Consider the following 25851-nt stretch of genomic DNA (forward strand, 5'->3'; position numbering starts at 1 on the left):
AGCTTTCGGCTCGACGGCGGCAAGAACACAAAAGTGTGATATTTCACATTTAAGGTGCACTGCTCCCCACATGCCTCACTCATGAATCTTACTCATGTATTTCATCCTTCTTTCCTTATACCTCACCTCTCCTCCATCAATAATTAAATAAGTCTTGCTTGCCGGTGTGACTGAAAAATTAATGCGAGCTAGAATGGAGGTGGTGCTGGTGGTGGTGGGGGGTTCCAGGGATGATGGATGGGGAGGTGGGTGTCATCATAGCTGGGTCGAGGGGGACAGGCAGATAGGCAAAGGGAAGAGCATAGGCTGGATGTTTAGCATGCAGAGTGGTTGCTAAGGTAGTTACAGTATCATTTATTGCAATCAAAGTCCAGCAGGCAGCGCTTCTGCTCGTATCTTTCGCTCCGTCCAACACTGCAGCACCTGAACGCAAAGGTTGCTCCTGTCAGCGAGTTCACCATCACGTCTCTGAAGCGAAGTTCTCTGGCAGATTCCTGTTTTCTAGCTGCGGTCTGCGGGGAGCGCAGGTGAGAGTCTGAGCTGGAGCAGCCGCTTCGTTTCATCTTCACTATTTTAGGATGCAGCTGAGCTGATGGTCTCAGGTCTTACATGCAACTCTCTCCTCAGCTCTCTCTGAAATTCTGTCTTTTCTTCCAAACTACTCAGATCATCATGCATCTTTTCACTCCCCTCAGCTTTCCTTAAAAAGTCAAAAACTATAGCTTTAATTGCCATATGTTTTTATACAGAAGATCATGATCCCTTGAGAATGAAACCAGGTGAATTAAAGATCCTTGAAATTGACATTAAAATGTTGCGGCAGCTATTGGATCTATTATCATGACATGTGGTACAAACATGTACAGATAAATAGCCATAACTTTGTTCAAGTCACTATCTCATCAGCACCACCATCTGGTCAAAATTGAAAGTCATCAGGTATTTTATAATCAGGTTCATGACCAAATACCTGGAAACAAACTCTATTCCCAGCAGCCTCTGCTGAAGCTCGAGTGCAGTGCTGATTAGCAAATGCTGGCATGTTAAATTAAGACAGTGTACGAGGTAAATATTAGCCTCTAAACATTCTCAGAGTGAGCATTTTAGCATGCTGATGTCAGCGTTAGTCACTATGAACAGCCTCTGGCTCAGATCTGCAGACTGTTGTCTTCATGTAAGTCTGTATAATATAACTCAAAGCGGTCATGTAGATAAAACGTCTGAACTCTCTGAACCCAGGTCAGTTTCTGGGTGTTTTTTTTCCCCTGCATCTATTACATCTTTCCTCACAATGGGCTCATTTCATACTGCAATATAAAATCCTGTACCTCTACTGAAGCAGCAAAATCATGACTAGAAGCAGAGATAATAATATTTTATCTTCAGAATGACAGACTTACAATTTAAAAGATCATCCAAAATAAACAGTGGTTTATTTTCTTTGATTATTCACTTCACAAAAATGTCCCAAAAAACCTGGAGTTAACCCCTTGACGCCTATTGTTGTGAATTTGCATCGTACCACTTTCATTCAGACTGCAGCAGAGACAGCATATCCATTCCCTCAATGCCGGTTTGTTCATATTCAGTACGTACCTAGGAACCTTTTGCAAGCAGTGGTTTCTCGTAGGACCGGTCAGAGTGGGACCTAATTATTATATATCTGTTATTATTATTATATATATCTGTTCTATGTGTAATAGGCAAATTAACGATTTCCACTTATTTTAGCATCAGCTGGAAAGCAAAAACACACATTTTTAAAATGTAGTAGTTTAGTTACTGCAAATGAATCCAAACATTATGGAACCATGGAACTACATGTCTCCAAACTACATGCCTTGAGACACGTAGAATCAAGTGATTTTCATGAAATATTGCAATTTTAAACTTCGATTTGATACATTTTCCTGGATTCTCCTGATTGAGCTGCATCTCACACATGATTACTTCAAGGACATGATGAAAATCTGATGTTCTTTTTTTGTTTTTACAGTTTCTGACTCTGATAAATGGTGTCATTATCCCGTTTTAAAAAGAAAACATGCCTTTCAAAGCTGTTTGCACATTTTGCTGTTCAGAGGGTTAAATGGGAGCAAAGCTGCAACCTTCCAGTCTAAATAAGGAGATCAAAAAAACGCATAGACGTTGACAACAACTGACAAAAACAACTGAAAACTTCTTGAAAGACTTCACACTGTCTCATCAGAAATGGAACAGACAGTTGACTAAAGACATGATGTCTCAGGAAGCAAAACTGTGCTGCTAGTTTACTTATGCATGGCATCCGTCCTCCATCTCTCAGCAGCTGAGAATGTGAGTGGTAGGGAGTGGGTTGAGGACTGGACAGGGAGGGAAGTGTTGAAAGTGTCAGTACTGTACCTGGAAAAGTAATCGTTGAGTCACCGGTCGTGATAAACAACCCTATCAAACCTGCAGATATATTGTGCCAATTTCATCCTATGGGACGGCAGAAAACATAATGCATCTTTAAGTCACTCTGGGAGGGATGCGCTTGATGAAATGCTAAAATGTAAAATTTACAGCCCACGCAGCCCCGCTCAGAGTGAAAAACAAGACGGCTGTTTTTGATTTGCGGTGTTTTTGTAACAGAGAGGTCATGAGAACAGCTACAATGGGGCTTTGCATAATGAATCTTTCTCTCCGTCCATGAATTCAGATTTGGCCAACCTTGTGTTTACACGTGCATGACTTACAAGACACGAATCCTGCATCAAATGGAGTTTATATATCTCCAGACATCACTAGCCCAGCTAAATGCACATGTCTCTACCCTTGATTTCCTCTGGGATGTTTTGTCCGTTTCTTCCTTTACAGAATGACCTGTTTATTATTCATACATTTAAAGGCATTTGCACAAGGGACCTGCTCAGTACAAGCACAATATAACACTATTGGCGACTGTGTTGGAGACTGCCGGAAGATAAATGCCCTTCTCAATGTCAGTTTGATGGCAGTTGCTGAGACAGGGGAGTGTTTTCTTCATTTACTTCCATCATCTAGATTTTCCAACCTGTCCTGCTTCCCTGACCTCAGGTAATTATTATGCGCTGTGAAAGACAAACTCACTGCTGATAGCTTCTGGATAAATAACAGCGAAAATGCTTCATTAGAGGTGAGTTAGATTTCTTTTAATGCTCGAAAACATCTAACGGCTGTGCTTGAGGGCAGAGGTCTTTTTTTTCTCTTTTCAATTAAGTTTTTATTAATTTTAAACAAACAAAAACAAACAGCATTAACCCTTGCGTTGTCCTGTGGGTCAAAATTGACCCGGTTTAAAGTTTGAAAATGTGGAAAAAAATATATTTTCATAGTGAAACTTCTAAAGTCCACATTTTCAACATTTTTGGGAAATCTTTGAACATTTTTTGGTGGAAAAAAAGAAATGTTAAAAATGTTTCTTAAGAACATTAAGACAGTTCTTAAAGAAAATATTAGAAGTTTTACTGATATATATGTAATCACTTTAGATATTTTTAGAATTTTTTTTGAAGATTTTTACTCATTTTTTGACAAAATTTAAAAGAAATTTCTTGCCAAAAAATTATAGGCTTTAAAAAAAAAAAACTTTTAAGGGAAACTTTTAAGGCATTATTGGAATTTTCTTCCTGAAGGTTTTGCAAATTTTCAGAAATTTGGGGAATTTTTTTGCTGAAGTTTTGGATTTTTTTCAGACAAAGAAACTATTTTTTGGTGCCTGTATATGAAGACAACAGGAGATTTAAAAAAAACTTTAAAAAAAGAAAGAAAAACGTATAAACAACAAAGCTGACACATTGCTCAAAATGATGCAAACAAGATACGCAGTGACCATAGTCACAAAAACAAAGAAAAGAAGGACAGCAATCACATATCAGTTTTACATCTCATCATAGATTTTATACAGATGTTATGCATCCCTAATGTGAGCCAGAAAAGCCTGCCACATTTGGTTAATTTTACTTGGGACATTGTTTACCCTGGCGATCATATTCTCAAAAGCAACTGTCTCTGTCGTAAGCTTAAGCCGTTCTGTAAATTCTGGCTTACATGGGCTCTTCCAGTTCTGTAAAATGATTCTGGCCCCGACCATACAGCCTGTTAAAATCAGTCTAAGCTCTGCCTTACACAGGCTTGATGGTGTAAGAGACTTATCTCCTAATATACACAGCTGTGGTAATTCTGGTAGAGATAATTTAAGCCACTCCTCCATTATTTTCCAGAAAGGAGGTACCCTTGAACAGTCCCATGTAGGATGAAATAATGTACCCTCTTCTTTGTTACACTTCCAACACTTTTTGCCCTGGATTAATCCCATTTTAACCCCTCTGTTGTCCTCATTTACAGGCACCAAAAAATAGTGTTTCCTTGTCTGAAAAAAATCCAAAAATTCTGCAAAAAAATTCCCCAAATTTTTGAAAATTTGCAAAAACTTCAGGAAGAAAATTCCAGTAATTCCTTAAAAGTTTTATTTTAAACAAATTCCCCAAATTTGGCAAGAAAAGTCTTGTCAATATTTTCCAAAAATGAGTAAAAATCTTCCAAAAAAATCCTAAAAATATCTAAAGTGATTACATATATATCAGTAAAACTTCTAATATTCTCTTAAGAACATTCACATAAAAATCAACCAAAATCCAGCGAAATTCGCTGGATTTTGGTTGATTTTTATGTGAATGTTCTTAAGAAACATTTTTAACATTTCTTTTTTTCCACCAAAAAATGTTCAGAGATTTCCCAAAAATGTTGAAAACGTGAACATCAGAAGATTCACTGTGATTTTTTTTCTCCACATTTTCAAACTTTAAACCGTGTCAATTTTGACCCGCAGGACGACACGAGGGTTAAACAACTTCAGGGGTGTAAAATCATATTGGAGTCTTTTATTGTGAAAGAGTCCACTGTACTGCTGCACAGTCCAGCAGGAGCAGCGATGGTGTTGGGGGGGTGGAGGAGGGAGAGCAGCCTGAGAGAACCCTGAGGGGGCTGGACGGCATCAGACGAGGCTGTGCGGAGTGCCAGCAGCAGTGTGGCTTGTGGAGGGGACAGACCCAGACCCAACAACTCCACCATACCGTCACCATATGGCCCTGGTTTCTCAGGCCTCTCCTCTTCCCCTCTCCCAGGAATTCCTGCCATTCCCGCCAGCCAGAAGAGAGGAGAGCCAGCTCGCTTGTGACGGAAAGATCACACGTTGGACAAAGCTGCCTGATCACGACTGGCTCTTAGCTGGCAGACTGAGTCACAACAGTTGTCCATCAACTGACAAACATTCCCTTTCTTTACCTTAAATTTCAATTTTTGTCTCATGCGACCACAGAACTGATGACCAAAAGCTTCTGTCTTAGTCCAGCTGAGCTTTAGTGTGTCTGTGTTGGAATAGTGGATTCCTTCTTGGTCTGTGTCATTGGAGTCCAGCCTTATTCAGTGTCGACTCGAGTGTCTGATTGAGACGTCGAAATCAGAACTGCAGAGATTCATCAGGATCTTAGTGATGATCTACCTTTTTTTTTTTTTTTTTTTTTACCAGTGCAGGGGTCACTTTAGCTTCCTGTCGTTACCTTTGAGAGTTTTCACAGTGTGGAGTTTCTTGTACTTTTTGATGCTTGGCACTGTGGCCACTAGCACTTGAAAACACTCAAGTATGACTTTCTCTTTCTTGTGAGCTGCATTTCTTTCTCAGTGATGGACTCTAAAAGCAGCTCGCTGGGCGTTTTAGTCCTGACTCGCAATCATCTGACTGGAGACTGCATCAGCTGCTCTCACTTTATAGCGTATTAAAGCGGTTTAGAACATAGTATAGAACACCTTGGAATGGCATAGAAGTGTGCAACGTTTTCAAAAGGCATGGATAATTATGGAAATGGCATTGTAAGTCATATTTTAAAATCCCCAAACACGTATTTTAAATTCCTTATTAACATTTTGAACATGTTTTACCATCATTTGCTGCTTGTTTTGCCATTTTCAGCCAGATGAAAACTGTTGGTCAATGAAAAATTCACTCCAAAATTTGGGGATAAATCATCATAAATCAAGACGAAGATGCAGAGGTGTGTTCATGTGTGTGTCAGTGCTCTAAAATTCAGAAGCAAACAACCAAGCTTAAAAAGACTCAGTGCCATATGAGTGAAACTTATAGTTTTTTATTATTAATACTCAACACTTCATTTTGTTCATCATGTACAAAGAGAAAGAATAGTCTTATTTCAGCACTTATAATTGTAGATATCAGTATTATCCTTATTAGAAGTACCTTAATGATGATTTTTTGCAATTTTGTCATGACGTGGTTAATTTTGTTATTGAGATTAATTTGATCGTTTCCATACAAAAAAAATGAAGGTAAATGTTTTCCCCAATATTCAGTATTTACACAACCTGTACAATTATTTGTTTTTGTGTGGTTTTCTGTTCGTATGGTGTAAAAATTTTGGTATTATTTCAAAGAAAAGGGCCACAAAAAGAGAAAGGAATGGCCAAGAATAATATTATGTATAGCATTATGTATACAATTGATACTATTTATATGTTACATTTTGTCACCCACAGTTAATTTGATCAGGCTGTGTAGCTTCAGTGATAGATTTGTGTTTTCATAAAAGTGTGAAATACATTTAGTAGCAACCCCTTATGTCACCAGCGGTTTTCACCCAGTCAGAGCAATCGATTCTCAAGTCCTGAATGATAAAGATGGAAAATAGCAATATTAACAAACAAACAAAACTGTACACAATTTAATAGAAAATTTTGTGTGCATCAATATAAAGCAGTACATAACACACATATACACAGACAGAACTCTAAAATGTTCAAGTTCTTCAATGGATTAGGATGAAAATTATATAAATTACATGGACAATCAGAATGGATCAGTTATATATATAATATCACAGTATAATTATTCTTGTCTGCATGAGATGGAATCACACAATTTAAAATTACCGTGAATGCAAGAAATATCGATGTGTCAATTCCTCTGAAACGCAAGATGCAAAAATATATTGTCACAAGTCACTCCGTCAGTCCCTGCAGCTGACCGTGTCGTGCTGTTATTTGGTCCCATGTGTGTCAGAATTCCTGACAGAAAAACACGTCAGCTGAGGTGATATTTAAATCCTCCACCTTCGGGATGTTCCAGCCTCACTAAACTTGCCACAGCCATTTCTTGGAATAAAAAAAAAAAATAAAGAAGTGACACAGTGTTTTTGCTCTGCATGAACAAATGTGTTGTGGCATGATGTGCGGAGAAGGGAGGCTGGGACCGATGGGGCCTTAAGGGAAATAAAGACTTTCCGATGAGCCCTGCTTACTCTGCATCGCTGCCAGACCTGCACACGTTGCTGGCTGCACAGCAGAGCAGCTGGAGGTGGTAAAGGTCTGATGATAGCATGTTTACCACAGTGTCAGGTGCACCCCCATTTCCCAACCAGTAGCCCTAGCTTAGCTTTTAAATGCCTGGGAAGAAGAAGAAAAAAAAAAACAAAAACAGCAAGAACTGATGTATTGGCACATACAGTGTACAATTTTCTGTTTGGTCATGCTGTTTATTGCAAATGAGGAGAATAAATGTGGTGGCATGTAAGAAAAATATGCAAACCTAACAGAGTTTATGCGCACATGGATACATTTTTCACTTTTCAATCAACCCTCTAGACATGAAAGCAGTTGAGGAGAAAAACAGTAGAGAGATGAATTTCTTCTCTCAGGGCTGAAGGGAAGAAGATTATAGAGACTTAAGAGCGAGGAAATAATTTGTGACTGCATGGGGACGGAATTGCGTATGTACACAAGAAATTACAAATTATATTTCCCCGTCTCATGAGGAGAAACGCACAAAGTTGCACAGAGTAAATTAGAATCCGAAGCATTTTCAGCTGTCAAGTCACACGGTTTAGCAATATGTGAGCTAAAATAAAGCAACGTTCCCCCGTAGCAAAAACTCGACATAAAATGAGACGCGACAGAACAAATGTTTCACCTTTTAATAAGGGGTTGCACAAATGCATTTCAGCTTCAAGTGGATTCTCAATAAACTACACTCACTCTTGGTTTCTCCTCAATATTGTGCTGAAATTCTCAGCGATATCGACAACATCAACACCGGGAAACGTCCAGTGTGCATTTGTGTGTGTCCTTAACGTGTGTGCACGTGTGTATATATATATTTTTGTTCCGTTACCACAGTGATGTCTATCCCAAACATAGAGAGGGAGCAGGATAGGCCGGGCCGACGATGGCTCTAAATTCTGTGTGCAATCACCGTTAGAGCCCAGGTCAAAAAAACGGGCAACAAAAACACAAATCTCTCGAAAGTTTTTAACAAGGATCGCTGCTTAAAAATGAAAGATCACAATATACTGCTTCTATATGCAAATATCATCTCTGTATACATGTAATATTGTATTACATAAATGTGTAGATAATTGAATTTATCTCAAAAAGCATGAAGAATAGCTTACCTTAAAAAGAGAGAATCTAACACAATTCAAGGGAAACTTAGCAAAGACTCCTAAAACTAAACTTTCCCCTTTTTATCACCAAACGTCTACACCTACAGTAAATTATCCTCAATTTCCAACACTTTAGTGAAAATAAGAAAAAAGCATAATTCTTAACATAATCAGTATACTGATTGGTAAACTATTATAATTAAGTAAACATGAGATTGAAAGAAAAAGAGGTTCAATTATATCACTTATGATTAGTAATATTTGTGTCTTAACTATATTTTGCATATTTTTGTTCATGTGTTTTTTTGTTTTTATGAGTTTTTATCGTTGTTTTATTTCTTAAATTGCTGTAAAACATATTTAAAGTTACATCCTGTCTGTCTGTTTACTGTACAAAGTGAAAACATTTTTAAATATATTATTTACAAGGAAAAGATTTCACATACTAATGCTGACACTGATTGATGCCCACTCCGAAGTCTTTCTTCTTCTCCTTCTTATTTCCTTGTTACATCCTCGTCCTAGTGTCTCCTTCTTGTAACACCTCGCTGATAATGGTTGACCTGAACTTTCAAAAAGTGTGCGTATAAAAATTCCAGAGATCCCAATCTATTTATTAGGAGAGTCAATGGTGGAGTGGGGGCAGGGAGGATGAATCTGATTTAAGGCTAACTCGATCAGTCTCGCTTTGACAGTGTTATCTGCGGAGCGAGGGAGGAGGAGAGGTTGTTGAATTTATGAATAGTTATCAGCAGTGTTAGCGGGAAGAAGAAGAAGAGAAAAAAAACAGCTGTTATCACTCAATTGTGATTTCCCTCTGTGTACACACACACAACCTATTACATGGGTGCATTTAGGTCGGGGGTTGAGGATAGTGAGTGACGAAGATCTACACACTCGAGCGGCTCCCGTCTCAGGCCAGCACTCCTGCGCAATCTCCCGCAGCCCTTGAACTTCTGACACCGGCTAATCGAAGATCAAACCTTTAAATGACTAGCAGAGGCTTCTTCTCTATTCTGTACAGTAACGCGATGAGTCATCATCAGACAGCTCAGGGGTGGGGTGGTTGGGGGGGGTAGTAATGGGACGATAAGGCATGTCTACTGAGTGCCTGAAACCTACACTGAGTAAAAAGTCCTGTGCAATAAATGAGGCCTCTTCAGCTAAAAAGACTATCTACATCAGTCAAAGTAAAAAGCAATCACTCGCAAGATGGCCGCCTTCCCTCAGTCAGCGTTTAAGAAGCCTCTCTCAAATAGACATCCTCCTCGGCTCGAGCTTTTATCATTGTCGTGGGGCAACAACACTTCACCTACACGTTTCGTTTTTTTTCCATTCGGCGATTCGCCTACATAAACGACGGTGCATATATTTATTATACACAAAGTCCAGACAAAGCTTTCTGACTGAGTGAAAAGTAATGCCTTCGACGAGATACTAGTGAGAGGCCGAAAAAAGTAAGTGCCTGGTGACTGTTGTTATGTAACCTGAATAAAAGAAGTGGTCTAAAGGCTGCCATGTTGTGAATTGAGACGCGTCGGTCTATCCGTAACAACGGGACATCCTGAATACAATTGGTTCATAAAACACCGCCCACACTTTACATATGAAATATTTTTACGAAGTTATAAAAGATCTTAAACGGCATCTTGTATCTAAACCATCAGCAGCAGCAGCAGCAGCAGCGTCTCAACCCTGCTGTAAATTTTTACTGCAGTTTTGGCTCATAAATGCGACGCGAAGCAGCCTGGTCCTTCCTGGTTGCTGCCGTGTGAGGACCGCTTGTGAACTGGAGGACACTTCCACCGGAGACCATTAAGGCACGTCCTTCCTCTCAGTATCTTCGGCTTCTGACGAAACATTGTTGTTCACAGTAACACAAGTTCAGACCAACAAAAACTGTTATGTGTTTAAGTGTATGTGTGTGTGTGTGTGTGCACTTGATTCGTGTAATGTCTCGAAACATCAAATAAGGATCTGTCAGCTCCAAAATGTGTCTCCCAGATCCTGTTTTTCCACAAGGAGCAAATAAACGTATGAGCATGGAGTAAAATATTCTACAGAAAACAGAAAAACAGGAGTCAGTCTTTCTGGCTTGTTGGTTGAACTAAGCACAACCTTTCAGCTGCCACCAGGGGCAGACCGAATACAACTACAGATACTAAAACAGTAGTGAAATATTATACCAACAGAACACAAAACAAGAAAAACTTAGTGATATCATAAGCAGTGTTATCATAATCAGCACTAACATCTTTGTTATTCACAACGTTATCAGTATTATTGTTGTTCTTATACCCTGTTTTTTCTATAAGAATATCTTATTATCATTCATGATTGTATTTCTCATAGCAAACAAGATCAGCTCTTTTGGCATCGGGGATGAGGAGGAGGAGCGGGGCTGAGAGGAAGAGGAGAGAGGGGGAACAGAAGAGTGCAGGGGCGAAGAGAGATGGACGGGCCTCCATCCAGAGAGAGGGAGAAGCACCAGTCCTCTCCTGTGTCGCGGCTCTGGTAAACGTGGCAACGTCTACTTTCTGCAGTGACACAGGGGCAGATGGGCAGTTCGCTCCCGTCTCCGCTCTCGCTGTCCTTCCTCACGAGCGCTCAGCGGGAGTCTTCAGACAGCCGTCAACTCGCACCGAGCTCACACAAGCGACATCGAACTAAGACGAGGTGTCGCCTCATGTCAACCGAGTACGTTGACTTCTACCACACTGGCGGATGAAATGATGGGACTTGAGTCGAGTGCTTTTGTGAGGTTGAGGGGAATGTGAATTGAATATGTTTGGACATAGAAGTAGAGTAGCTTTGGCCATTTTTGAGAGTGGGTAAATGTCCCACACCTCCTCAGGGTCTCCTGATTGTTTTTACCCATATTTTCTTGCGAAGTATTTTCCTCTCAAATTTTCAAATTTCAGAGTCTCCACCTTTCAGTCTTTTCCTCCTTTTTGTTTCTCTCCTCTTTCCTCTCATCTCTCTGTCTCAGTATGGGCTAAGGTTTCAGTGTGTCTACAGTGTCTTTAGAATCATCCCTGATCTTGTAACACTAGATGCCTCTATTGCTCTCCTCCTCCTCCCCTGCCATTGTCCACTTCTCCTCCCCCCCAATTTGTTCTTTCACACATCAGACTCAATGCTGGAGAGTTTCTCGTACACATGGCCATTGCTTCCGTTGAAGGGACGCGGGGGGCCGACCCCCAGCATGGAGCCGTGGTGGTTCATTCCACCGAGGCTGAGCTCTTTCGGGAACCGGGGGGTCATGTTGGACATCACCCCGGCCGTGGCAGACGCTGGCAGATATGACGTTGTACTCTGGCTCCTGAAGTCACTTCGGCTGTTTTTGGCAACTTGTTGCTGCTGCTGTTGCTTTTTCATGTAATATTGTTTGGCTCCATGCATCAGACACTGGTCGTCGCCAAAGGTGGGTATAAAGGGGTTTTGGTTTACCCGGTCGGGGTAAAGAGATTTGGATAAAGAGAAAGCTGCCCCACCTCCCCCCTCCATCAGAGACCTGTCCCTGTCTCTCATGTCTCTCTCTCCGAAGGAGCGGCGGTGGAGGCCTTCGCCACCTCGGAACAGGCCAAACGGCGAGCCAGGTCCTTTCCGGCTGTCACCTCCATAAAACAGCGGGTCCCTGTCTCTGTCCCTCTCTGAGCCCCCGTGACGCTCAAATATGTGTGCGAAGGGGCTGCTGCCTTCCACGTAGCGTTCTTTCTCCTTCAAGCTTACACTCCTGGGTGGGGGCAGCATTCCCATACCTGCACCACTCATCCCTCCACCTCCTCCTAAACCTCCCATCAAGCTTCCCATCCCACCCGATTCCTCTTTCTGAAGGTCAACAAATGCATCATATGAGTGCTGCCGCCTCAGTGGCTTGCCGAATCCTCCACTCTTCCTCCGTTGCTGGGCCTGAGATTGAGACTGAGGGCCTGCGCCCATACCTCCTCCCACCACACTTTGCCCTCCCCCCATCTGTTCCAAGAGGTGGTTATTGTCCTCGCTGATATCATAGAGGTTTCCTGTCTTTTTACAACCTTCGCAGCGCATGCAGGTCGCAGAGCTAGGGCGGCTGTTTCCACCTTGTGAGGACCCACAGCTCATACCACCGTACCCACCCCCTCCATGGATGGACATCTGCTTGCCCCCTGCTCCCCCGCTAGCCCGACAGTTCCTGCACTCCCACTCTCCTCCTGCCAACCCAGATCCACCCCCGCTCTTTGAATCAGACTTTTTGGGTTTGCTCTTTAGAAAGTCATCCACTGGTACCAGGGAGGTGCAAGTGGCCACGCCTCCATCTCTGCTCCCAGGGCCCTCCGTCAAGTCCACATGTTCCCACTGAGGAACGCCCTCTTTGGGCCGAAACTGGTCCAAATAAAAATCCCTAACGCTCTCCTTTTCTCTGAAAAGATAAGAGTTCCCATCGTTGTTTCCTCCTCCACTTCCTCCACCACCTCTCTTTCGTTCAGAGGGCAAAAGTGGTGGGGAGGCCGAGCGGTGGCCGTGGTAGTGGTGGTGGCTAATGTGGTAGGGCTTCCTCCTGTAGCCCAGCTCAATCTCGTCCAGCTCCCGTCTGGACTTGGCAGAGGCCGGCCTCTTTTTCAAGCTATCACGGTACTGTTTGCGTTTCTTTGCATTACCCTCCAGGTTACCGTAAGTTACTGTGTGCGTGGAAATGTCTGAGACATCTGAACGTATATTCCCATCATCATCTCCTCTCCCTCCACAGTAGTTATGTCCAGGGATGTAGGTGGAACTTGAGGCACCTCCCTTGAAGGAGAACTTCCCGTACAGATCGGGCAGGCCTCCCTTGAAGCTCTGCCCCGAGGGAGGAGTCTGTCCAGACAGCAGGTCAAACTTGCTCATGTTCCTATGGGTCAGTGCTGAGCAGGGCTGGGTGGTAAAAATAGGGGCCACTCCTCCACTCAGACTGTCACAGTCGAACATGCCACCTTCCAGAGAACTAGCACTTCCCAAACTATGGGGTCTGTTGGGAGGAGGTCCGCTAAGCCCTAGCGTTGAGCCGTGGTGGTGTAGGTAGTGGTCCTGGTACAAATTGCTGTCCTTGAGGTGGAGGTTGCCAAACGTCCTCTCCACCTCACTGATGTAGTCGCTAAACATGTTATCTTCTGGTAGATAAGGTGGTTTGCAGTCTGAGTGGCCTGCCAAGCTGCGTCGGTGTTCGGAAATGTCGTAAACAGAAGATTCACGACGGATGAAGTCCAGAGCGCTGTGTGGTGAGCCGTTCACCCCGGACAGGGAGGCCATGTTCTTGGCAGTGCGTAAGAGGCGCATAATGTTGGAATGGGTGTTGTTCATGGTGGCTGATGGGGAGTTCAGTGCAGAGCTGCTTTTCTCCTCGATCTGCACTCCGTGAATACAGCTGTAAATGCCCTGTGTGGGAGAAATACAGGCAGAAGTGAGCATTTTGGATATTTGTTTTTCATTATTGCATTCTAACGCATGTCTACACAGGTGCTTCAGCCTCCTTTTTCATCCGTCCATCTCACACACATCTGACACAACAGATACACTGTGATTTTAATCAATCCAGCTGTCTCCACAGGCTGTGTAACAGCTTGCATAGCAAACATGAATGCAACCCGAAGCATATTTTTACGCTTCAGCTTTATTTATGCGTACCTACAGTGATTGTATGTTGGGCTCGGAGCACGTTCAAATACATTCAATACTCCGTCTGAACACATGTAGACAGAGACAGAGGACTAAAGCTGTTTCTGATTCTGTTCGGCTACGTACTGCTTTGTTATGCCCCGCTGTGTAGACATAATGTAAGTTGACACAAGCATTAAGGCCAGTTCATGGTTTCTGTATGACCAGTTTCGAAATTTGAAAGCAGACAGTGGACAGAGTTCTACCTATATGACAACAGGTAAACAATGGCCTGCTGCAGACAGCCACATATGAAACATAAAAAAAACATACAGGGCTGCCGTGGGTGTTTCAGAAAGGCTGTGACTTTGCATTTTCACTGGATATAGCAGTTAGATACAGATTGCTGCCGTGACAATGTAATTATTGCTGAGGTGTCCTGAGCACAGGATTTCTGAAGAATTTAAACATTCTCAGCACGCACAAATCAAATTCTCCAAAGTCCGGGAGTCGACTACTTTAATCACAACTCTTCTAATGATGGATTATAAAGGTGTGAATGGTGGAGAATTACCTCTACAGTCCCTCCTCAAAACAAACACTTGTTTTAAGCACCATTTGTTTTATTGGCATTGTCACAAATTTTAGGCTGCATGCAGACGTCCAAGGAAGGGTCTGTGTGGACCCTTGTGGACTTTGGTAGAAGTTGAAATTTATTTGTGTACCTTAAAGCAGGAATTGCCCCAAGGACTGCAGTTCTCATGGGCAACTGTGAATGTTTGAATGCATGCAGCTCTTCCAAGAGATGGACAAAGTTTGGAAAAACAGCATCAGATCTCCAAATTAATCTTCAACAACTATTGCAACTTGACTCTGTGCAGAAGTGACTCAGTTTGGAACTGCTCTTTGTGTTGATGTTATGAATTTTCTTGCAGTATATAATAAAGGAAAACAAAACTATGTGTAATTTATAGACAGTAAGATGCGGTGTATTAACTGCCGTGAGACAAAGGGAGACAGTGCAAGTGTGTGGCTCGATGGTGGATGATTGATACAGGCAGAGGGGCCGTAAAAACCCCTCGGACCTACTGGTCAATACCTTTAATCAATGTGATTAGAATTCAGCTGAACAATATCCTTCGGCAGTTATTAAACACCTCAGTCCCGCAACCTCCTAATGCCGCTGGCCACAACACGATTCTTCCCGTAGAGGAAGGCCAAGCCAAGGAGACACTAGCCGAGTCGTACAGTGACAGAAAGATAAACTGCTCCATTTGCATTCAGTGATGAACAATACAATAGTCAGATAAAAATGGATGTACAGGGGAGAGCAAACCAGGCATGACAGATGGGGACGGAAAAGGATCAGATCAATTCCCAGCAACGATTTTACTCAGTTTTTCTGGATGTCCGTTGAGATGGAAATGAATGCCGCCGTTAAAGATCGATCAGCTGACTTCTGTCGTGCTTGCCAGTGCAGGGGTCAAGATTTTGCCAAGAGGTCTGTCCAACCCCCTCTACTCTTCATCTATGACTCTTCACCTCCTCCTTCTGTTCACTAATGTATAACTAGTTGACCTCGGTCGTCCCTCCCATTGCCTCTTGTTTCTGGTAGTTAATTAGCTCCATGGACGGTGCCTGCATTGCAGCAAAAAGGCCTCATCCCTCATTCTGGTTTTATAGATAATGTTATTACTTCTTTTAATTTCACAGTCTGTTAACGACCGAGTATGTAAAGCCTGACAGTGGCTAAAACCAAGACAGGTTAACATAAATACGAAATGACTCAACAGTATCCAAGAAAGACGGGACCTGGATGGATGAAGTGGAGAGCAAATGCATACACCCACCTTTCAGGGCTTTTTTTTTCGACTTAGAACCATCTTTCAATGTTTATCTGATTCTTCTCCATCTCATCTGTGTTTCTTTTTTCCATCTGCCTGTTTATATAATTTGTCACTGCTTCATCCCTTTTTGTTTTTCTTCTTTTATTGTTCTGATTCCGCCCCACCTGCTGCTGAATCTGCCACATCTTCCCTTCCATGACATCTACGAAATCATCCCATTTTTAGGTTAATTTGGACAGAAATATTTACCCTAATCTTCTCCCAGTAGATTTTTCTCTTTATATATTTTGTATTTCAAAGTGACGCAGTATGAGGGCAAGGTCTAGATGAAAATCTGTGAGCTTTTCAAGCTCCTTTGTTGCTCTTGCGTGCACAGATGAGCAGCGGCAACAACCACAAGAGGTTAATACTGGTAGAGCATGAAATCTTGGTCTTTTAACGAGTGATTGCTGCTTCATATTCAACAGCAGATTTTGTCTACTCTGCAAGGCCCACATAATGTAACAGATGACAGATTGCTGGCCGGACCGGTGCAACAGCAGCTGATTATTTGGGCAGGTCGTGTGAATAGAAATAACCGTAGCCTGAGGGTTTCTAAGAACTTTCTATCCACCGGGGTATCGCAACAAAATCTATAAGTGATTACACTGATACAGAGAGGTAGGAAATCAACAAATAACTTGCTGTTCCCAATTGCACAGAGAGCGCCCACTGTACATGTAACGGCTCATAAGCTAATACCGCCCGCGTGTAGTTTAAGTATACGGTGTGAAATGTAAAGGAACTTAGCCATAATGCGATGTGAGGGCTGTGAAAAGCGGAGTGATTAAACCTCTAATACATTTACTGTTCTGAAGTCATTAGAGGCTTTATAAATCAATATAATTAATTTGTCTCAGTGTTGCAGGTGGGACCCGGAGGAGCAGGTAGCCAGGGGAGAGCTGCCGAGGGAGGAAACGCTAACCGACCGTGAAGCTATGACCAAAGTCACGTGACTCACGCCAACCGTGACAGATGTCTAATTTTTTACACCGCCAAGCTTAAATGTTAATTGCGGCAATAACAGTAAGGTTTATTGGATTATGGTGTGAAATTAAAAAAGCGGAATCAATCCGAGTGGCAGAGCGAGAAAGAAAAAAAAGGAAAAGGAAGAAAAGGCCACGGCTTGAGAGAAAACACTCGAGTAAATGAGAAGGAGACAATGTGATGCTTGGGCCAAGGACTGCGGAATGATAATAAACAGTGATTTCCACTGTTGTTTTACAATTCTCGTGCTCGCTGCCGCGTATGCAAATACGCCCAATGAATATTTCCTCTGAATATTTTAACATACTGAATCATCTGGCTGTATTTGTGGACACATACAAGGCGTTCATTTATGTTGTCACATTGCAGCAAAGGCAGAGGTAATTTCTGCAAATGAGCGCAATTACTGAATGTTACATAAAGCCTAATTGGTCTCTGATCCAGTTCCTATACAAACAGGCTGGTTTGACGGCAGACATTGTGACTTGTCGCTGTAGTGAAAGAACAGGTGTTCTAATGACGGCTCGGTTCCATTAAAGCCCATTTCAGACACGGGATGTGCAACATTGCTGCTTCTGTATTCTGTTAAAATGAAGGCATTCAGACACATTCACAGGTGATGGAGAAAGCCATGACTTGAAATTTGTCATACATGTGAGACTGGACAGTATATTAAGCAATAATGCCAACTGAAAGCTTATCACACTGTCAAAACTGTTTTGATTTCCTTGAAATTAAAGATTCTGTCCTAGTTAGAGCCACCTTTGTGTGTTGGCTGCCAATTATATTTCCACAATTTGCTGCTTTATTGAGGTGACATAAACCTTTTGTTGCCTTATGAAGTGAAATCGAAGAATATTCTGAGTAGTTAGTCAGAATTCGGCTGTGATATAAGGAAGGAGTCTCAGATTCTTTGGCACACAGGAGGGAAAACGTGTTGCATCAGTACAGTCTGACTCTGTTTTTTGCAGCATGCCACTTTGACAGGGATTTTCTTATTGACTCACACATTTCAAACAGTCCAAATCCAAACTATGCAACTGCTGCTTCTGTGCTGTTACCTGTCTGATGTGAATCACACAGTCCGACTTGAAATTAGAGGCAGTTTCATGTGTCTAAATGTGTGCAATCCTCTCTCTTGGGAGACGCTCACTTAGATCCTGCAGCTGTTGTTTGATAAACTCAGAGGAAAAACTCCTACAATCAGCTGGAAGCAACAAACTAAACTTCAGCTCCTTTAAATGTTTTGTCAAAACCTGGACTGCATTTTTCATTGTTGTCTCCTGAATCTGATCTGCAAAATTCTGCCTTCATCGTAGTAAACTTTTATTTTTGAGAATATTTCCATTTGTACTGCATTGTAGGGCAAAGTGAATGATAAAGGTGCTTTGACAAGAAACTGTATCTTTTGCTTTTTGTGGTGTTTTTGGCAGAATACTGTAAAAAAAATCTTCTCCAAATTATTTCACAGAATTCAAAGTATTTCACTTGTGCTTGTCTGTTAATGCCAGTAGATCAGACTTGTGTTGTGCTGCAATGAAAACAGAAATATTACTACGTCCAATTTAGTAAGATTGTTGCTGTGATTTTAATGGAAAAGTGAGCAGCATTCAGATATGAAGCTGACGGGTTCAGATGCAGTCAGATTAACGAAAAGGAATGCATGTTGAAAGGAGCCAGGAAGTCGTGACAATGAACCAGCGTGTACGAAAGCAGGACTTGCTATAAGTAGAATATAGCCATCTTTAATAGGGCCAATATAGAATTAATTGAGAGACTTTTGAAGTCCATGGGATATATCTTGCATACATTTTTTATTAAAAGTAAAAAAATAATGTTTTTTTATGTTCATTATGATCATGTCTTTACAAATTCCATCATTCTTTATTGCGAAAACAATCACTTATTAATAAATAATGACTGGAAATCACTAAAATGTCAACTAAATAACTGCCCCAATTTAATAACAACCACCTTCTAATTAGCGAAACAATAATAAAATGAGCTGATTCAAAAACAGTTTTGATTGTGTTCTTTTTATTAAGTTCAGATAATGACAGATATTTCTTTTTTGCCAATATATCAAATTTTAAATGGAAAATAACAAATGTCCGAGAAATCACTTTTAACTAAGTTCCCCATTACAAAAACATCTCTCAAGGAAGTGTGTTAATTCCAGATCACATGACCTGCTCCACATGATGTCATTTCCTCCTGAAGAAAAGACTGGCCAGACTCCAAGGCTTTCTGAGTTATTTAATATAAAGTAGTGTGTGAGTCAAGTGTGGATTTATGGCATGTCAACAGGTTTACTACAATATCTTTATAAATAACTTTCAATTTAACTCAATTGTATATATAATATCTAGAAGAATCTTTCTGTAAAAATGCCATGTGGTGTTTGGTTATAGGTGGCCATGTTGATTTTAGGCCTGAAAACAGCAAAAATGTCAACTATGATACAAAAAATCCCGCAATTATATACTGACCCAATACACCTGTCCTTTCCCTAAAGTGACAAGTCAACATGTGTGCTGTGGAAAAGATCTAATTGAAATCAACACCAATCAGACTGTCTTTGGTAATGACAAGTCAGCTGACATTTTAGCAACAAGTATTTTCCTGTTAGTTCTACACAAACAGAAACAGATACGCACACATGACCATAAACAAGGCCACGCAAAGACGTAAAAATTAACACCATACAAAATAATCAAATTTGGGCGCTGGAGCGTTATATTAGAACAGAGGGGAAAATGTTGTGCTTTATTTTTTTTTTTCTTTCCCCATAGCCTTGCTTTCTTGGCACCAGCAGTCCCAGCACCACGACAGCATATCAAACGGAGGGAGAGAGCAGCAGTGTGTGGTTTTCTGCGCTGTAAATTAGCCACGTGGTTTAGCCTGCAGCGGTTCACCTTCAGAGGCTCACAGTGAATTACACCAGAGCCATGTCAAAACAATTGGAATGCAAATCAAATACCTCGGGGGTGACTTTGGTCTCCCGGGATCCAGTAATCTACCCTCCCTGGTTCCGTGGCTGATTTTTTGTTGAGTGAAATATTGATTTCAGCTCAACATTTTGTAAATATTTACCTCATGGGCGCCACAAAGACCTAAGTGTTAAAACAAAAGGCTCCTGTAGGTGGAAGTGAGAGTTTGGCTTGGATACGTGGGATGCGTGTTTCTTTATACTGCTGCCTCAAAGAACAAACTGCCCTCATCTGAGAGACATTAAGAACAATAAACTTTATGTTGGATAAACAGGGTTAGGAGGGTTATTTTGAAAAAGTATTCCAATACAATCACCGATTCCTTGTTAACCCTCCTGTTGTCTTCACTTATGGGCACCAAAAAATATTGTTCCCTTGTCTGAAAAAAATCCCAAAATTCTGCAAAAAAATCCCCAAATTTAGAAAAATTTGCAAAATCTTCAGGAAGAAAATTCAAATAATTCCTTAAAGTTTCCCTTAAAAGTTTTATTTAAAAAAAAAAATCCCCAAATTTGTCAAGAAATAAAAATTTAAACAATAAAAAATAAAAATTGTAAATATTTTCAAAAAATTTATAAAAATCTTCCAAAAAAATCATAAAATTACCTAAAGTGATTCCATATATATCAGTAAAAGTTCTAATATTTTCTTTAAGAACATTCACAAAAAAATCAACCAAAATCCAGCGAATTTCACTGGATTGGGGTTGATTTTTTTCTGAATATTCTTAAAGAAACATTTTTTTTAACATTTTTTTTTCCACCAAAAAATGTTCAAAAATTTCCCAAAAATGTTGAAAATGTGGAAGTTTTCACTGTGAAAATATTTTTCTTTTCTCCACATTTTCAAACTTTAAAACGGGTCAATTTTGACCCGCAGGACAACACGAGGGTTAAAGACATAGCCAGTGACTTAATCCAAGTCTCACAGTATTAAAGTAACTTGATTACTTTCTGAAACGTTTGGATGATCTAAATACAGCATATTTGAATACAAATATGAATAAGATGACTTTTATCTAAGTTTATTTTGTAATGTTTGTGAATGAGCATGACAGGTTTGTAAGCATTCAGCTACCAGTTAGAGTGAGATTCTGAGAAAGTGAAATGTGTAACTGTGATTTTCAAAATAAGAGCGGATACAGGGTTATTCAAAAGAATGAACCGATTTGATTACGCAATATTTTAATAAGGAAAAACAACAGAAAACTCCAGCCAAGTCACAAGTATTCTACTCACAATCAGCTTTTATTTGATGTTTAAGGCCATTGAATGATATCGAATAACAACAAACAGCGATCAACTCAGTGGATCGTGATATGCTGATACACATCTGGGAGGAATTCTCTTATCGCATTGATGTTGCCCATGCTGCAGGTGGTGACTGCATTGAACACTTGTAAGACAGCAAATAAAAGTTGATTGTGAGTAGAATACTTGTGACTTAGCTGGAGTTTTCTATTGCTTTTCCTTCTTAAAATATTGCGTAAAGAAATCGGTTCATTCTTTTTGAATAATCCTGTCTAGTTCACTTATTTTAACTAATACATGATAATTTAATTTATTAGTAATATGGATTATTTGAATCTATACAGTGTTGAGAAAATCTGTGCATTTTTATTTCTTAAACATTGATGAATAATGAATAATTCATGAATATTAATCTGTAATCATAATTTATCTAACTACTGAAACTTGTAAATGTGTTTTCATTGTTGGCACAATAAAGTAAAATATTTTTGACTTCAGTAAAGGCATCAGGCTGTAGCAGTAAAATAAAAATATGTGTGGAAGACATGGTCTCATTTAACGTCTGCATGTCGGGAGTAATTTATAATTAAGTAGCGTGATGGAAATGTCTAATTAAATGCTTCGTCATTGCTCATGTAATGCTTGTAATGTATCCCTACCTGGACTGTGGGTGACCTCTGTGACCTTTGCCAACAGCTCGCCCGTCCAGGACTCTCATTAGACGTTAAGAAAACGCTGAGCCTTACTGCTTTGCACACGGCAGTAATGGCTCTCTGTCAACTTTGCACCACTTGTGCAAGGGCAAGAGTGAGATAAAGAGGGTCTGCATAGAGGCCCCCGGAGGTTGAATAGTCGTCAAGGATGCTGTTTTTGCTACCGGCTAAGGATAATGTGTAACTTACACTCTGCTAACCTTCGAAACTGTCTGTCTGTATAAAAGACTTTGTTCTTCCTTCTTTCTTTACTCATCCACTCAGCTCATTCATTTGACTGTTGGTGCGAGTCCATCTGCAGATTCAGAAATACATTTTGTGCTTTATTTAACTGAAATTACCACCACAGTAGACTGATTAATGAAGTTATTGCTGTTGTTTCATGTGGATAAATGTGTCTTAATAACAGTGAAGCTGTACTTTTATAGAAATTTCAATCTGTAATCGGGTCGATATATAATTGTGGGACTTTTTGTATCATAGTTGACATTTTCGCTGTTTTCAGGCCTAAAATCAACATGGCCACATGGTATTTTTACATAAAGACTCTTCTAAATATATATACAATTGAGTAAAACTGAAATTGAAAGTTATTTAAAAAGACATTGTAGTAAACCTGTTTACATGCCATAAATCCACATTTGACTCACACACTACTTTATATTAAATAACTCAGAAAGCCTTGGAGTCTTGCCAGTCTTTTCTTCAGGAGGAAATGACATCATGTGGAGCAGGTCATGTGATCTGGAATTAACACACTTCCTTGAGAGGTGTTTTTGTGATGGGTAACTTAGCTAAAAGTGATTTCTCAGACACAGATACAATTTGTTATTTTCCATATAAAATTTGATATATTGGCAAAAAAAGAGAAATATCTCAATTTAATAATTTATCACAATCAAAACTATTTTTGAATAAGCTCATTTTTTATTGTTTAGCTAATTAGAAGGTGGTCGTTATTAAATTGGGACGGTTTAGTTGACATTTTAGTGATATCAAGTCATTTTTTATTAATAAGTGATTGTTTCCATAATAAATAATTCTGGAATCTGTAAAGACATGATCAGAATGAACATAAAAAAACATTAGTTTTTTTTAATACTTACACACACACATATCCCATGGACTTCAAAAGTCCCTCAATTATATAGTGACCTAATAGGTGTAAAATTACAGAACAAAGTAAATGAGGCAAAACTATCAATAAAGAAGGGCCTCTGCCAACTAAAGGCTTGCAAATTGTGTCTTTTACTGGAGTCTGGCACCAAAAGCGTGAGAATTGAAATCCCTCGCATGGCACTATTTGGTTCTATAACCTTTATGAAAAGAGATTTTGAAACTGCAATCCAGCTGAAAACTCCCATTTTCACTGAATGTACTGGTAATGTGATTACATACTTTTGTTCTGCAACTTTAAAAGAATACAATTACTTTTATTTTGTGTCCTATTTACATAATGTGATCCCATGACTTCTGCTACTCAAGCCTGTGGAGCATTATTAGCAGTCTGCATGTCTTCTACCCCCCTACATTCCTGTCTGCTCCCTGCCAGATAACTATTTCGGGAGTCGTCATTCATTCCTGTGAGGGAGTGCTGACAATAACAATCAGGATGTATTTTTAGCTATCGGATGGGTTTGGTTTAACGCAAAATGACAACTCAGGTAGCAAAAGCGTCTTTTAATCTGCTATTCCTACTGAGCACACTTACATATTTTTTAAAAAGTGGAGCACAGTCTGGGCAGCACTCCTTCGTAGACTTTAAAGCTAAAATTCTCCAGATGTTGCTGCCCTTGGTTTTGTAGGAGGCAAAGATGAGAGTTGTGTGGAAGTATATTTATATCAACCACTGGAAAAGTTGCAAAGCATGATGGGTTTTTGCTTGATTTTTACCGAACTTTATTGGCAATATGAATCTGCTAGCCCCGATTTTTGAGGAAGAATAAACTTTGCTGTTTGTCAGCATGCTTCTTTGTGCGTCTTACCCTGCTGATTGAGAAGACGAAGCCGGGCTGGCCGGAGCAGACGCCCATGAAGCAGAAGCGTAGCTGCCAGTAGAACCAGTGTTCGCAGATGAAGGTGATGAGCGAGAGAGCCATCGCGGCGCCCAGCATGTAGAAGACGCCGGCCATGTTGTCCACGTCCAGCTGGCTGGACATCACCTCGTTCTTCTCGTGGTGGCAGATCCCGGTCAACCACAGGGACTCCAGCTCCTCCATCTCACCTGGATGGAGGAAATGCAACGACATGGGATGGGTGGGCAGATGAGAGGGAGGACAAAGGGAGGGAGAAACAGATGGTAAGAAGGAGGAAGAGATGGATGACGGGATGGTAAAGAGTTGATGGAGCAACAACAAGGAAAAAGGGAGATACATGGATGGGCAGAAGAAGGAGATGGCGATATGGGGCCAGATGACAACATGCGGAGAAGTGTTTTTGGAATTCATACGGGAATTGAAATAAAAAAAGGGGGTGTGAAAAAGTAGGAATGGATATAAGATTTAGAGAGGAGGGATATGATGTAATAACAGGATGGGTATTGGAGGACACGAGGGATGGAGGGAATGATGCAACAGAAGAAGAGAGAGGAGGGGAGATGGTGGGCAGGGAGAGGAAAGGGGGGTCAGGGTGGTTAGAAGTGAAAAAGAAGCTCTGAATTCTGCAGTCGGCTTCACAGGAGACAGAAAAGGAGTTGCACATGCCACTGGTCACATGCTAATTACACCAGATCTCAGTCGCACTCCTTTCTGCAAACAATCGTGTCTGTTCCGCGTCTGATGCTGGTCCCCGAGCTTCTGGTCTCGTTTGTGGGGCACCTTCTGTTTCATCGCGAGCTGTTCTCTATCAAAGCCCACTGTGGCAGGACGGGCGTCGGTTAATTAATCATACATTCAGCCGCTGTCGCTACACGTCAGCGCGGCTCCTGCACCGCGACACTGGCTGCCCTCTGAGCATCAACGAGGATCTCCGCAGCATACAAACTCAGCAAGAGGCGCCGCACACGCAGGCTAATTTACAGACACAGGCATGCAGCATCGTCTGTTTACAGCCACTGACCCACTGATGAATGGTTAGCACGTTGCAGCTATGTAACGCTAACATCTCTTGCTGGGACAACCTGTTGGGGGTCAAGATGCCATTCAACTTAAATTTCTGATATCACTTAATGTCAAGTTTAGGGCCCGACCGATTCATCGGCCGGCTAATTAAATCGGTCGATTATAGCCCTTTTCAAAACAATCGTCATCGGCCAGAGTTTTGCCGATTGAAAGCCGATATAGTCTTAACTTAACCCTCCTGTTGTACGCATTTAAAGGCACCAAAAAATATTGTTTACTTGTCTGAAAAAAATCCAAAAATTCAGCAAAAAATGTTTTATTTTGGTTCATGTGAGTCCTGACTTCATGGCAAAGAAAATAATGGAGTAGAGAAAATGTGTCATCAGAGAGCTGCAGACATAATGTCTAGCCAGTAACATCACTCATTATGTTGCTTATATACAGCACATATATATATAACCTACCTCTAATTTACAGCAAATAGAAGTAGCCTACAAGACAAGATGTATTTCATAACTCATTTATAGATTGACTTTTTTAAGGTTGTATAATTTCCCAGAGGTTTAATGCTTTATTGCATGTTTCTATACTTGAAAATTCCTCTCTGCTGTAAAGTTAAACAAATACTAAAGGACAAAGTATTGTAAAACAGTAAAATGTTCTGTCTGTAAGTCATATCTTTGTTGTTAGAAGCATTAAGGGACCAAAAAAGAAGTCATTTTATTCATTATATATATTTTAAATTAATTATAGTCGATTAATCGGTTATCGGTATTTTTTTCTGCCAAATATCAGAATCGGCATCAGCCTCAAAAAATTAATATCGGTCGGGCCCTAGTCAGGTTTCTTCTTTGAAAAAGTAGAAATTTTCTTGGAAGTCTTGGAAAATGTATGTATATT

General features: G+C 40.7%; 1 protein-coding gene across 11 annotated transcripts in view; it reads right to left on the minus strand.

Moving 5' to 3' along the window:
- Positions 1–6130: 6130 nt before the first annotated feature.
- Positions 6131–25851, minus strand: part of grin2ba (glutamate receptor, ionotropic, N-methyl D-aspartate 2B, genome duplicate a) — a 171193-nt gene continuing 151472 nt past the window's right edge. For all 11 annotated transcript variants that reach the window (XM_055005070.1, XM_055005064.1, XM_055005072.1 and 8 more), the window contains 2 exons: positions 23878–24116; positions 6131–13847 (listed from right to left, as the gene is read on the minus strand). In XM_055005070.1, the coding sequence (XP_054861045.1) occupies positions 11574–13847; positions 23878–24116 (2513 nt within the window). In that variant the 3' untranslated portion in view covers positions 6131–11573. The remainder of the gene's footprint in view (positions 13848–23877; positions 24117–25851) is intronic.

Source organism: Amphiprion ocellaris, chromosome 19, assembly GCF_022539595.1.
Source record: "Amphiprion ocellaris isolate individual 3 ecotype Okinawa chromosome 19, ASM2253959v1, whole genome shotgun sequence".
NCBI lineage: Eukaryota > Metazoa > Chordata > Actinopteri > Pomacentridae > Amphiprion > Amphiprion ocellaris.